Raw genomic sequence first — 13,467 nt, forward strand, 5'->3', positions numbered from 1 at the left:
CACACTTAACTGTTCTGAAATGTTTCTCTTTTGTAAACAGAGGTGAAACCAGAGATTTGTAACACATGCATCTGGATGACGTAATCTTGTTTTCTGGAAACAGAAACTTACTGCTGGTTTAACACCAAATCATGTCACAAGGGGCAGAATCAGTCCAGAGTCAACCTTGTTAAAATGTGCTGTAAGCATCTACATCATTATGTCTGTTTTAGGGAAGTTTAGCACCTCCAGATATTGATCAATAATATATTTGATCATGCAAGGAATTTGCTACCATGGAATTTTGTAGTCTTTCTGTAATAAATACCACATGTTATCATTTCCTTCAACAGATCAGATTATTATTTGAATAAGATTCAAATAATAATGAGTTTGATTCTCCATTAGGCTCTGCAGTTGGTCAGGCATTAAACCATCGCTGAGAATTAGCAAAGTAGCAATTTTGGGAATCAAAATTAACATCAATATTAACAATGATTAAAAAAAAAGGTTTTTATTAATGAACTGTTTATTTTGTTGAATCGCAGTTTGAGTTCCAGTATCTCTGGAATCATAAGTCAAACCTGAAAGTTACCTCTGAAGGAATGAATTTAAACTACCGACAGAAGAAACTCTTCAAGCAAAAAGGAGTGATCACAGAAATGCTTGTTTTCAATCAAGTCTGAGAGTTTATTAACAAATAGCCAAATGCTACAGCTGAATTATCAAAAAAATAACTTTTCTCAAACTGTTACTGACAGAAAACACATTTGGTGATAAACTGGGAATCAAACCAAATTAATGAAATATGATGAAAGGAAGTAGGATACTGAAAAATAACTTAAAATATAATTAATTAAAACAAGAAAAAAATATCAGTGGAACTACAATAGATTTAGATAAAGAATTATCTAAATTTTTTATCTGACCCCCTGCAGTGAGAGAAATGAAGTGGAGGAAACAGAAGTTGGGGTTGGACCTCAAAACTGAATTGAACATCGTGTTTGTGGAGCAACATTCACTTTGTTTTGTTTTAACCCTGCAGCAGATCATTTAGATTTACAAAAAATATGTTTCAACAGATGTCTGTTAACAAATCTGGATTTCAGTAAGGTTGAAGTCTGGCCTTTGACTAGGCCAGGTTCTCCTAACAGCTACTTAGAGCTACTGCCCATCATTCTTTGACAGCTGAGAATTCTTGAGAAACTAAAATGGTGTAAAAAGTCTATTTTAACAATTCAAACAACAAATATGCCCATGTGGATTCTAAATAATCAATTTCAAAGAACATCGTTCCACAAGTTTGGTTTCAATCAATCAAATTTTATTTATTTCAGCAGCAAGGCAATTTAAGGCAAGGCCTCTGATCTCTATGAGTTTTCATGTGACTGCTAAAATTATCCCTTCGATAGAAGCTTTTTTCACAAGAATGGCATGAAAAAGGCCTCTCACCTGTATGAGTTCTCTTGTGACGATTTAAGTGACTAATTTGTGAGAACCTCTGTCCGCATGTTTCACATGAAAAAGGTTTCTCACCTGTATGAATTCTCTTGTGACGATTTAAATGACTAATTAGAGAGAAATTTTTTCCACATGTTTCACATGAAAAAGGTCTCTCACCAGTATGAGTTCTGTAATGGTTTTTCAAGTTATAATGTTGTGGGTAACATCTCCCACAAATGTCACATTTGAAAGATCTTTTCTTTATTCTGGTACGAGACTGACTCTCTGACACAGAGCAGCTGCTTCCTTCCTGATCTTTGTTCTCAACCACTGGAGGGACATGAAGGGAAAGCTGCTTAGTTCTTGTCTCTTCTTCATTCATTTCATCTTCCTGAACAGTAGAAGTCTCAATCAAAGCAGCAAACTGTTTCTGCACAGTTTGCTGCTCTCCCTCCTGACGGCTACAGAGGTTCTTCTGGTCCTGTCCAGTTGGGAAATGTTCTAGTGGCTGCTGTTCATGCTGAAGCACTGAAGAATCTAACTCTTCTTTTTTTACATTTGTTAGTGGATATTCTATTTCCTCATGTTTGAGCAGTGTAGATTCTGGTTCCTCCTCTTCTTCTTTAATCCATCTCGGTACTGGTCCCATCTGTTCCACTTCAGTCCGCTGAGGTTTTTCCTCTTCTTCTTTAATCCATTTAGGTTCCGGTTTCATCTGTTTGTCTTCAGTCCACTGATGTTCAGGTTCTTTCCGGTCCCGTTTAGACCGACTTGCCAGGCTCCAGACTTGTTGGATGGCAAGAGCTTCCTCCTCATTGGAGACACTCGGCTGTTGAAGCTCTGTGGGAACAAAGGATGACATCATTAATGTAATTTAATGGACGACTATCTCATGTATCAGCCTGGTTTTCCCCGCAGTTTGTGGTTAGTAGGCATCACACATACCATCTAAAATTAGCTAGTAGAGTTTAACTGAAAAGCAGATAAAGTGTCTACCACACTAAGTTACAATTGTGGCAAAAATGTTCAAAAGACTTTAGTCCCAGTACAGTTTCATACAGTTTTTTTAGTTTTTAAATTAATTCTTGATTTTAGGGCATCCATACAGTGAAGAAACTCATTGTACATTAAGACAATATGTTTTTAATCTGACTTGTATCCTGCAGAGTAACCTCACTTTTCAAAGTGGATCAGACTACGTAGAAACTTTACTCAGTAAAACATGGCATTCTGGTTTTTTGGATTATCTCTGTGATCAAACAGAGATTTGTTTCTCTAAGCCACTCTTCAGTAAAGACAAAGAAGAGGGCATTTATTTAAATTAGGCAGGAGTTTTGATGTTCATAAGGAAATGGATGACATAGAAGATTGAAAAGAATGCAATTATTATTATTATTAGACTCACAAAATCTCATATTAGCTTACAGATAAAGAATTTATATTGGAGTCATATATTTAGTCAGGGCTAAACTCGGCCAGGTTTCTATTTGTGCTAAACTCTGTAGCATCAGAGCTAGCAGCTAACAGAGCTAGCAGCTAACAGTTCTTGTTAGCAGCAGCTGGAGCTGCAGCAACTATCTCCTCTGACGGATCTCTGTCTGCAGTGAAAACATTTCATCCAGACCCACCAGAACTTTGTCTCTGCAGCTCCGAACCGACTCTGTGTAGCTTAATGTCTGGTTTCCAGCTGATCCCATCATCCTGCGCTGAGCATCGAGCTCTTCCTCGTAGCTAATGATGGTTTTTTCAACCTCTGTGAAGATTTCCTCCGCAGCAGCAGTTAGTCTCTCTCTGATAAACTCTCTGAGATGCTGAACTGAACACATGGTTGCTGAATATTCGCTCAGATGGGACAATGCAGCAGTTTAGTAGCTTAGCGTATGCAGGCTTCTTCTTCTTTTCTATTATGGCGGATCGCAAGCAACCTGAAGCTATGGCGCCACCTACTGTACATGAGTGTGTAGCAACATTACATCCATTAAATACTGTTTTTTTTAATTATTTTGTATTCGGAAGATGAACATATAATGCTGTCTTTAATCTGTAAATATCCACTATGTTTCTGTCATTTCCCAATATTCCTTTCAGACTCCATACCTGTCCTCCTAACTATTATTCTCAATCTCTCCCTTTCAGGCCTCATATGTTGTACAATTCATCAATGCATGTTCTACATTTTCTTTCTCTCCACAACCTTCATTTTATCATATTTTTTCCTCCTTATCAGACATAAAATATCATTAGACAGGTATGTCCTACTCTTAACGTTACATTTTCTTCCTTTATACTTTTCATTTCCATCCAATATAGGTAATTTTATTCATCTAACTTCCATTGGAGTCTCTCCAGTCTCTGTTAAAAGAGCATTAATCGACGTCGTTTTCAATTTCAGAATCTGTAGTTGTGGATTAAAGTATTGTTGGCAATGTTTTCCAGTAACATTGTCAGTAACATTTTTAATATGAAAACACAATGGGCTCAGCAAGTTTCCTGAGGGAAACCCTGAGAAATGATGTCTATTTGTAACCCAGTTTTTCTTCAAGAGAGTTGGATAGTTGTAGTGTGTGATCATTAACCATTTAACTTGGTTAGCTTAGCTACAGACTGCTGTTTGCCTCAAGTACATCAGCATTTAATCAGTGAGGCCAATATGTACCAGGACAGTAGTAACTTGTCCCGGTATCTTTTACCACCTTTAACAGATGAACTCCTATTTTTCTCATTTTAATTTTTCCTTCTAATAGAGTATTACAACCTGTATGCAGACTGTTGGATGTATAATTCACTAGCAGTAAATAATGTGATGGTATCAGTATTGGACCAAAGAAAAACAAGGCAGATGCAAGGATTTACAGTTTAATGGGTCAGACAGACTCAGAAAATAGTGACAAGTGTGCAGAGAGCAACCAATTTTATATTCTGTCATGGGACCAGAGGTTGTGTTAAGGGAATATTTTCCTATTTGACAAGTCATTTTTTAAACAACTGGAAAATTCTGAAGTCCATCCTTCATTTGACAGGTTACAATTCACATCCTTCACTAATGCACATTTGCAGATCCAACTGATTGATGAACTAATTTCTCTGCAGATGCAACCAAGAGGAATGTGTGAGGCACTGTGCGTTCAGCTCCAGTGGGTGAAGAGCTGGTAATTTATTGCATATTCAGAGAAAACTTTTCCACAAGACTGGCTTCAAAATAGTCTCTGACATGTATGAGTTTTCAGGTTATTGCTCAAACTATTCCTTCGAGAGAAGCTTTTTTTCACAGGATCATCCAGGAAAAGGCCTCTCACCTGGATGAATTTCTTGTGGACAACAAATTGAGCAATTTGAGAAAAACGTTTCCCGCATCATTTGTATCAACAAAGAATCTTTCCTGCATGAATTTTCTTGTGGACATTTAAGTCACTCATCCGACGGAAACTCTTTCCACATAATTCGCATGAAAATGGCCTCTCACCTGTATGAATTCTCTGTGCTCATTTAAAACTCTCCTTCGAGAGAAGCTTTTCCACATGATTCACATGAAAAAGGTTTTCACCTGTATGAATTTTCTTGTGGATATTCAAATGACTAACTCGTCTGAAGCTTTTTTTGCATGATTGGCATGAAAAAGGTTTTCACCTGTATGAATTTCTTGTGGACATTCAAATGACTAACTCGTCTGAAGCTTTTTTGCATGATTCACACGAAAAAGGTTTCTCACCTGTATGAATTCTCTTGTGCTCATTTAAAACTCTAATTCGAGAGAAGCTTTTCCCACATAATTCACATGAAAAAGGTTTTTCACCTGTATGAATTTTCTTGTGGACATTCAAATCACTACCTCGTCTGAAGCTTTTTCGGCATGTTTTGCATGAAAAAGGTTTCTCACCTGTATGAATTCTCTTGTGGTCATTTAAAACTCTAATTCGAGAGAAGCTTTTTCCACATGATTCACATGAAAAAGGTTTTTCACCTGTATGAATTCTCTTGTGAACTTTTAAATTACTGTTTCGAGTAAAACTTTTCCGCAAGATTCGCATGAAAAAGGTTTTTCACCTGTATGAATTCTCCTATGGTCATTTAAAGCTCCATTTCGTGAGAAACTTTTTCCACATGATTCGCATGAAATACGTTTCTCATCAGTGTGAGTTCTGTAATGTTTTTTCAATTTACACTGTTGTGGGTAAATTCTCCCACAAATGTCACATTTGAAAGACTTTTTTTTGAGTTGGTACCAGACTGACTCTTGACACAGAGAGCTGCTTCCTTCCTGATCTTTGCTCTCAACCACTGGAGAGACATGAAGGGAAAGTCGCTCTGTTTTTGTCTCTTTTTCATTCGTTTCATCTTCCTGACAGTAGAAGTCTCAATCAAAGCAGCAAACTGTTTCTGCACAGTTTGCTGCTCTCCTTCCTGACTGCTGCTGAGGTTCTTTGGTCCTGTTCCGTTGGGAAATGTTCTGGTGGTGCTGTTCATGTTGAAGCATTGAAGAATCAAGCGCCTCCTTTTTTGCGTACATTAGTGGATATTCTATTTCCTCATGTTTGAGTAGTGTAGGTTCTGGTTTTTCCTCTTCTTCTTTAATCCATTTTGGTTCTGGATCCATCTCTTCTCTCCAGTCCAATGATGTTCTGTTTCTTTCTGGTCCTGATTGGACCTACTTGCCAGGCTACAAATTAGTTGGATGGTAGAAACTTCCTCCTCATTGGAGAGACTTGGCTGTTGGAGGTCTGTGAGAACAAAGGATGACATCATTAATATAATTTAATTGATAACTATCTCATGGATCAGCCTTTTTTTCTGTAGATTGTGGTTAGTAGGCATCACACATACCATCTAAAATTAGCTAGTAGAGTTTAACTGAAAAGTAGATAAAGTGTCTACCACACTAAGTTACAATTGTGGCAAAAATGTTCAAAAGACTTTAGTCCCCAGTCCAGTTTCATACAGTTTTTTTAGTTTTTAAATTAATTCTTGATTTTAGGGCATCCATACAGTGAAGAAACTCATTGTACATTAAGACAATATGTTTTTAATCTGACTTGTATCCTGCAGAGTAACCTCACTTTTCAACGTGGATCAGACTACGTAGAAACTTTACTCAGTAAAACATGGCATTCTGGTTCTTTGGATTATCTCTGTGATCAAACAGAGATTTGTTTTTCTAAGCCACTCTTCAGGCAAAAGACAAAGAAGAGGCATTTCTTTAAATTAGGCAGGAGTTTTGATGTTCATAAGGAAATGGATGACATAGAAGATTGAAAAGAATGCAATTATTATTATTAGACTCACAAAATCTCATATTAGCTTACAGATAAAGAATTTATATTGGAGTCATATATTTAGTCAGGGCTAAACTCGGCCAGGTTTCTATTTGTGCTAAACTCTGTAGCATCAGAGCTAGCAGCTAACAGAGCTAGCAGCTAACAGTTCCAGTTAGCAGCAGCTGGAGCTGCAGCAACTATCTCCTCTGACGGATCTCTGTCTGCAGTGAAAACATTTCATCCAGACCCACCAGAACTTTGTCTCTGCAGCTCCGAACCGACTCTGTGCTTAATGTCTGGTTTCCAGCTGATCCCCATCATCCTGCGCTGAGCATCGAGCTCTTCCTCGTAGCTAATGATGGTTTTTTCAACCTCTGTGAAGATTTCCTCCGCAGCAGCAGTTAGTCTCTCTCTGATAAACTCTCTGAGATGCTGAACTGAACACATGGTTGCTGAAATATTCGCTCAGATGGGACAATGCAGCAGTTTAGTAGCTTAGCGTATGCAGGCTTCTTCTTCTTTTCTATTATGCGGATCGCAAGCAACCTGAAGCTATGGCGCCACCTACTGTACATGAGTGTGTAGCAACATTACATCCATTAAATACTGTTTTTTTTAATTATTTTGTATTCGGAAGATGAACATATAATGCTGTCTTTAATCTGTAAATATCCACTATGTTTCTGTCATTTCCCAATATTCCTTTCAGACTCCATTCCTGTCCTCCTAACTATTCTTCTCAATCTCTCCCTTTCAGGCTCATATGTTGTACAATTCATCAATGCATGTTCTACATTTTCTTTCTCTCCACAACCTTCATTTTATCATATTTTTTCCTCCTTATCAGACATAAAATATCATTTAAACAGGTATGTCCTACTCTTAACGTTACATTTTCTTCCTTTATACTTTTCATTTCCATCCAATATAGGTAATTTTATTCATCTAACTTCCATTGGAGTCTCTCCAGTCTCTGTTAAAAGAGCATTAATCGACGTCGTTTTCAATTTCAGAATCTGTAGTTGTGGATTAAAGTATTGTTGGCAATGTTTTCCAGTAACATTGTCAGTAACATTTTTTAATATGAAAACACAATGGGCTCAGCAAGTTTCCTGAGGGAAACCCTGAGAAATGATGTCTATTTGTAACCCAGTTTTTCTTCAAGAGAGTTGGATAGTTTGTAGTGTGTGATCATTAACCATTTAAACTTGGTTAGCTTAGCTACAGACTGCTGTTTGCCTCAAGTACATCAGCATTTAATCAGTGAGGCCAATATGTACCAGGACAGTAGTAACTTGTCCCAGTATCTTTTACCACCTTTAACAGATGAACTCCTATTTTTCTCATTTTAATTTTTCCTTCTAATAGAGTATTACAACCTGTATGCAGACTGTTGGATGTATAATTCACTAGCAGTAAATAATGTGATGGTATCAGTATTGGACCAAAGAAAACAAGGCAGATGCAAGGATTTACAGTTTTAATGGGTCAGACAGACTCAGAAAATAGTGACAAGTGTGCAGAGAGCAACCAATTTTATATTCTGTCATGGGACCAGAGGTTGTGTTAAGGGAATATTTCCTATTTGACAAGTCATTTTTTTTAAACAACTGGAAAATTCTGAAAGTCCATCTTCATTTGACAGGTTACAATTCACATCCTTCACTAATGCACATTTGCAGATCCAACGATTGATGAACTAATTTCTCTGCAGATGCAACCAAGAGGAATGTGTGAGGCACTGTGCGTTCAGCTCCAGTGGGTGAAGAGCTGGTAATTTATTGCATATATTCAGAGAAAACTTTTCCACAAGACTGGCTTCAAAATAGTCTGACATGTATGAGTTTTCAGGTTATTGCTCAAACTATTCCTTCGAGAGAAGCTTTTTTCACAGGATCATCCAGGAAAAGGCCTCTCACCTGGATGAATTCTCTTGTGGACAACAAATTGAGCAATTTAGAAAAACGTTTCCCGCATCATTTGTATCAACAAAGAATCTTTCCTGCATGAATTTTCTTGTGGACATTTAAGTCACTCATCCGACGGAACTCTTTCCACATAATTCGCATGAAAATGGCCTCTCACCTGTATGAATTCTCTTGTGCTCATTTAAAACTCTCCTTCGAGAGAAGCTTTTCCCACATGATTCACATGAAAAAAGTTTTTCACCTGTATGAATTTTCTTGTGGATATTCAAATGACTAACTCGTCTGAAGCTTTTTTTGCATGATTGGCATGAAAAAGGTTTTTCACCTGTATGAATTTTCTTGTGGACATTCAAATGACTAACTCGTCTGAAGCTTTTTTGCATGATTCACACGAAAAAGGTTTCTCACCTGTATGAATTCTCTTGTGCTCATTTAAAACTCTAATTCGAGAGAAGCTTTTCCCACATAATTCACATGAAAAAGGTTTTTCACCTGTATGAATTTTCTTGTGGACATTCAAATCACTACCTCGTCTGAAGCTTTTTCGGCATGTTTTGCATGAAAAAGGTTTCTCACCTGTATGAATTCTCTTGTGGTCATTTAAATCTCTAATTCGAGAGAAGCTTTTTCCACATGATTCACATGAAAAGGTTTTTCACCTGTATGAATTCTCTTGTGAACTTTTAAATTACTGTTTCGAGTAAAACTTTTTCCGCAAGATTCGCATGAAAAAGGTTTCTCACCTGTATGAATTCTCCTATGGTCATTTAAAGCTCCATTTCGTGAGAAACTTTTTCCACATGATTCGCATGAAATACGTTTCTCATCAGTGTGAGTTCTGTAATGTTTTTTCAATTTACACTGTTGTGGGTAAATTCTCCCACAAATGTCACATTTGAAAGAATTTTTATTTGAGTTGGTACCAGACTGACTCTTTGACACAGAGCAGCTGCTTCCTTCCTGATCTTTGCTCTCAACCACTGGAGAGACATGAAGGGAAAGTCGCTCTGTTTTTGTCTCTTTTTCATTCGTTTCATCTTCCTGAACAGTAGAAGTCTCAATCAAAGCAGCAAACTGTTTCTGCACAGTTTGCTGCTCTCCTTCCTGACTGCTGCAGAGGTTCTTCTGGTCCTGTTCCGTTGGGAAATGTTCTAGTGGCTGCTGTTCATGTTGAAGCATTGAAGAATCAAGCGCCTCCTTTTTTGCGTACATTAGTGGATATTCTATTTCCTCATGTTTGAGTAGTGTAGGTTCTGGTTTTTCCTCTTCTTTAATCCATTTTGGTTCTGGATCCATCTCTTCCTCTCCAGTCCAATGATGTTCTGTTTCTTTCTGGTCCTGATTGGACCTACTTGCCAGGCTACAAATTAGTTGGATGGTAGAAACTTCCTCCTCATTGGAGAGACTTGGCTGTTGGAGGTCTGTGAGAACAAAGGATGACATCATTAATATAATTTAATTGATAACTATCTCATGGATCAGCCTTTTTTCTGTAGATTGTGGTTAGTAGGCATCACACATACCATCTAAAATTAGCTAGTAGAGTTTAACTGAAAAGTAGATAAAGTGTCTACCACACTAAGTTACAATTGTGGCAAAAATGTTCAAAAGACTTTAGTCCCCAGTCCAGTTTCATACAGTTTTTTTAGTTTTTAAATTAATTCTTGATTTTAGGGCATCCATACAGTGAAGAAACTCATTGTACATTAAGACAATATGTTTTTAATCTGACTTGTATCCTGCAGAGTAACCTCACTTTTCAAAGTGGATCAGAATACGTAAAACTTTACTCAGTAAAACATGGCATTCTGGTTTTTTGGATTATCTCTGTGATCAAACAGAGATTTGTTTCTCTAAGCCACTCTTCAGTAAAGACAAAGAAGAGGGCATTTATTTAAATTAGGCAGGAGTTTTGATGTTCATAAGGAAATGGATGACATAGAAGATTGAAAAGAATGCAATTATTATTATTATTAGACTCACAAAATCTCATATTAGCTTACAGATAAAGAATTTATATTGGAGTCATATATTTAGTCAGGGCTAAACTCGGCCAGGTTTCTATTTGTGCTAAACTCTGTAGCATCAGAGCTAGCAGCTAACAGAGCTAGCAGCTAACAGTTCCAGTTAGCAGCAGCTGGAGCTGCAGCAACTATCTCCTCTGACGGATCTCTGTCTGCAGTGAAAACATTTCATCCAGACCCACCAGAACTTTGCCTCTGCAGCTCCGAACCGACTCTGTGTAGCTTAATGTCTGGTTTCCAGCTGATCCCCATCATCCTGCGCTGAGCATCGAGCTCTTCCTCGTAGCTAATGATGGTTTTTTCAACCTCTGTGAAGATTTCCTCCGCAGCAGCAGTTAGTCTCTCTCTGATAAACTCTCTGAGATGCTGAACTGAACACATGGTGCTGAAATATTCGCTCAGATGGGACAATGCAGCAGTTTAGTAGCTTAGCGTATGCAGGCTTCTTCTTCTTTTCTATTATGGCGGATCGCAAGCAACCTGAAGCTATGGCGCCACCTACTGTACATGAGTGTGTAGCAACATTACATCCATTAAATACTGTTTTTTTTTTTAATTATTTTGTATTCTGAAGATGAACATATAATGCTGTTTAATCTGTAAATATCCACTATGTTTCTGTCATTTCCCAATATTCCTTTCAGACTCCATTCCTGTCCTCCTAACTATTCTTCTCAATCTCTCCCTTTCAGGCCATATGTTGTACAATTCATCAATGCATGTTCTACATTTCTTTCTCTCCACAACCTTCATTTTATCATATTTTTTCCTCCTTATCAGACATAAAATATCATTTAGACAGGTATGTCCTACTCTTAACGTTACATTTTCTTTTATACTTTTCATTTCCATCCAATATAGGTAATTTTATTCATCTAACTTCCATTGGAGTCTCTCCAGTCTCTGTTAAAAGAGCATTAATCGACGTCGTTTTCAATTTCAGAATCTGTAGTTGTGGATTAAAGTATTGTTGGCAATGTTTTCCAGTAACATTGTCAGTAACATTTTTTAATATGAAAACACAATGGGCTCAGCAAGTTTCCTGAGGGAAACCCTGAGAAATGATGTCTATTTGTAACCCAGTTTTTCTTCAAGAGAGTTGGATAGTTTGTAGTGTGTGATCATTAACCATTTAACTTGGTTAGCTTAGCTACAGACTGCTGTTTGCCTCAAGTACATCAGCATTTAATCAGTGAGGCCAATATGTACCAGGACAGTAGTAACTTGTCCCGGTATCTTTTACCACCTTTAACAGATGAACTCCTATTTTTCTCATTTTAATTTTTCCTTCTAATAGAGTATTACAACCTGTATGCAGACTGTTGGATGTATAATTCACTAGCAGTAAATAATGTGATGGTATCAGTATTGGACCAAAAGAAAACAAGGCAGATGCAAGGATTTACAGTTTTAATGGGTCAGACAGACTCAGAAAATAGTGACAAGTGTGCAGAGAGCAACCAATTTTATATTCTGTCATGGGACCAGAGGTTGTGTTAAGGGAATATTTTCCTATTTGACAAGTCATTTTTTTAAACAACTGGAAAATTCTGAAGTCCATCCTTCATTTGACAGGTTACAATTCACATCCTTCACTAATGCACATTTGCAGATCCAACTGATTGATGAACTAATTTCTCTGCAGATGCAACCAAGAGGAATGTGTGAGGCACTGTGCGTTCAGCTCCAGTGGGTGAAGAGCTGGTAATTTATTGCATATATTCAGAGAAAACTTTTCCACAAGACTGGCTTCAAAATAGTCTCTGACATGTATGAGTTTTCAGGTTATTGCTCAAACTATTCCTTCGAGAGAAGCTTTTTTTCACAGGATCATCCAGGAAAAGGCCTCTCACCTGGATGAATTCTCTTGTGGACAACAAATTGAGCAATTTGAGAAAAACGTTTTCCCGCATCATTTGTATCAACAAAGAATCTTTCCTGCATGAATTTTCTTGTGGACATTTAAGTCACTCATCCGACGGAAACTCTTTCCACATAATTCGCATGAAAATGGCCTCTCACCTGTATGAATTCTCTTGTGCTCATTTAAAACTCTCCTTCGAGAGAAGCTTTTCCCACATGATTCACATGAAAAAGGTTTTTCACCTGTATGAATTTTCTTGTGGATATTCAAATGACTAACTCGTCTGAAGCTTTTTTTGCATGATTGGCATGAAAAAGGTTTTTCACCTGTATGAATTTTCTTGTGGACATTCAAATGACTAACTCGTCTGAAGCTTTTTTTGCATGATTCACACGAAAAAGGTTTCTCACCTGTATGAATTCTCTTGTGCTCATTTAAAACTCTAATTCGAGAGAAGCTTTTCCCACATAATTCACATGAAAAAGGTTTTTCACCTGTATGAATTTTCTTGTGGACATCAAATCACTACCTCGTCTGAAGCTTTTCGGCATGTTTGCATGAAAAAGGTTTCTCACCTGTATGAATTCTCTTGTGGTCATTTAAATCTCTAATTCGAGAGAAGCTTTTTCCACATGATTCACATGAAAAAGGTTTTTCACCTGTATGAATTCTCTTGTGAACTTTTAAATTACTGTTTCGAGTAAAACTTTTTCCGCAAGATTCGCATGAAAAAGGTTTCTCACCTGTATGAATTCTCCTATGGTCATTTAAAGCTCCATTTCGTGAGAAACTTTTTCCACATGATTCGCATGAAATACGTTTCTCATCAGTGTGAGTTCTGTAATGTTTTTTCAATTTACACTGTTGTGGGTAAATTCTCCACAAATGTCACATTTGAAAGAATTTTATTTTTGAGTGGTACACAGAGACTGCTCTCCAGAGCAGCTGCTTCTTCCTGATCTTTGCTCTCAACCACT

At 37.3% G+C, this 13,467-nt stretch overlaps 2 protein-coding genes and 1 pseudogene across 3 annotated transcripts; all 3 read right to left on the bottom strand.

Moving 5' to 3' along the window:
• Positions 1-743: 743 nt before the first annotated feature.
• On the bottom strand, positions 744-11,069 carry LOC129353134 (zinc finger protein 287-like). 2 transcript variants are annotated; one of them, XM_055022359.1, is made up of 2 exons: positions 10,809-11,069; positions 744-2,262 (listed from the first exon to the last, which is right to left on the bottom strand). In XM_055022359.1, exons 1-2 carry the CDS (start codon positions 11,005-11,007, stop codon positions 1,313-1,315), a joined length of 1,149 nt encoding a protein of 382 aa, XP_054878334.1. In that variant the 5' UTR covers positions 11,008-11,069; the 3' UTR covers positions 744-1,312. The 2 variants fall into 2 exon arrangements, with proteins under 2 accessions (XP_054878334.1, XP_054878335.1); XM_055022360.1 differs by lacking the exon at positions 744-2,262 and adding an exon at positions 9,080-10,023.
• LOC129353133 (zinc finger protein 732-like) lies at positions 4,298-7,184 on the bottom strand (annotated as a pseudogene).
• Positions 11,070-12,023: 954 nt separating the features above from the next.
• LOC129353110 (zinc finger protein 595-like) lies at positions 12,024-13,383 on the bottom strand (the record flags this gene model as incomplete). Its single annotated transcript, XM_055022318.1, is given in 2 exon segments — positions 12,024-13,345; positions 13,348-13,383. Coding segments are annotated over 2 exon segments (834 nt in total), but the record flags the coding sequence as incomplete, so codon positions are not given.
• Between the last annotated feature and the right edge of the window lie 84 nt (positions 13,384-13,467).

Source organism: Poeciliopsis prolifica, unplaced genomic scaffold (genome assembly GCF_027474105.1).
Source record: "Poeciliopsis prolifica strain line A6 unplaced genomic scaffold, Auburn_PproV2 SCAFFOLD084, whole genome shotgun sequence".
Classification (NCBI taxonomy): domain Eukaryota; kingdom Metazoa; phylum Chordata; class Actinopteri; order Cyprinodontiformes; family Poeciliidae; genus Poeciliopsis; species Poeciliopsis prolifica.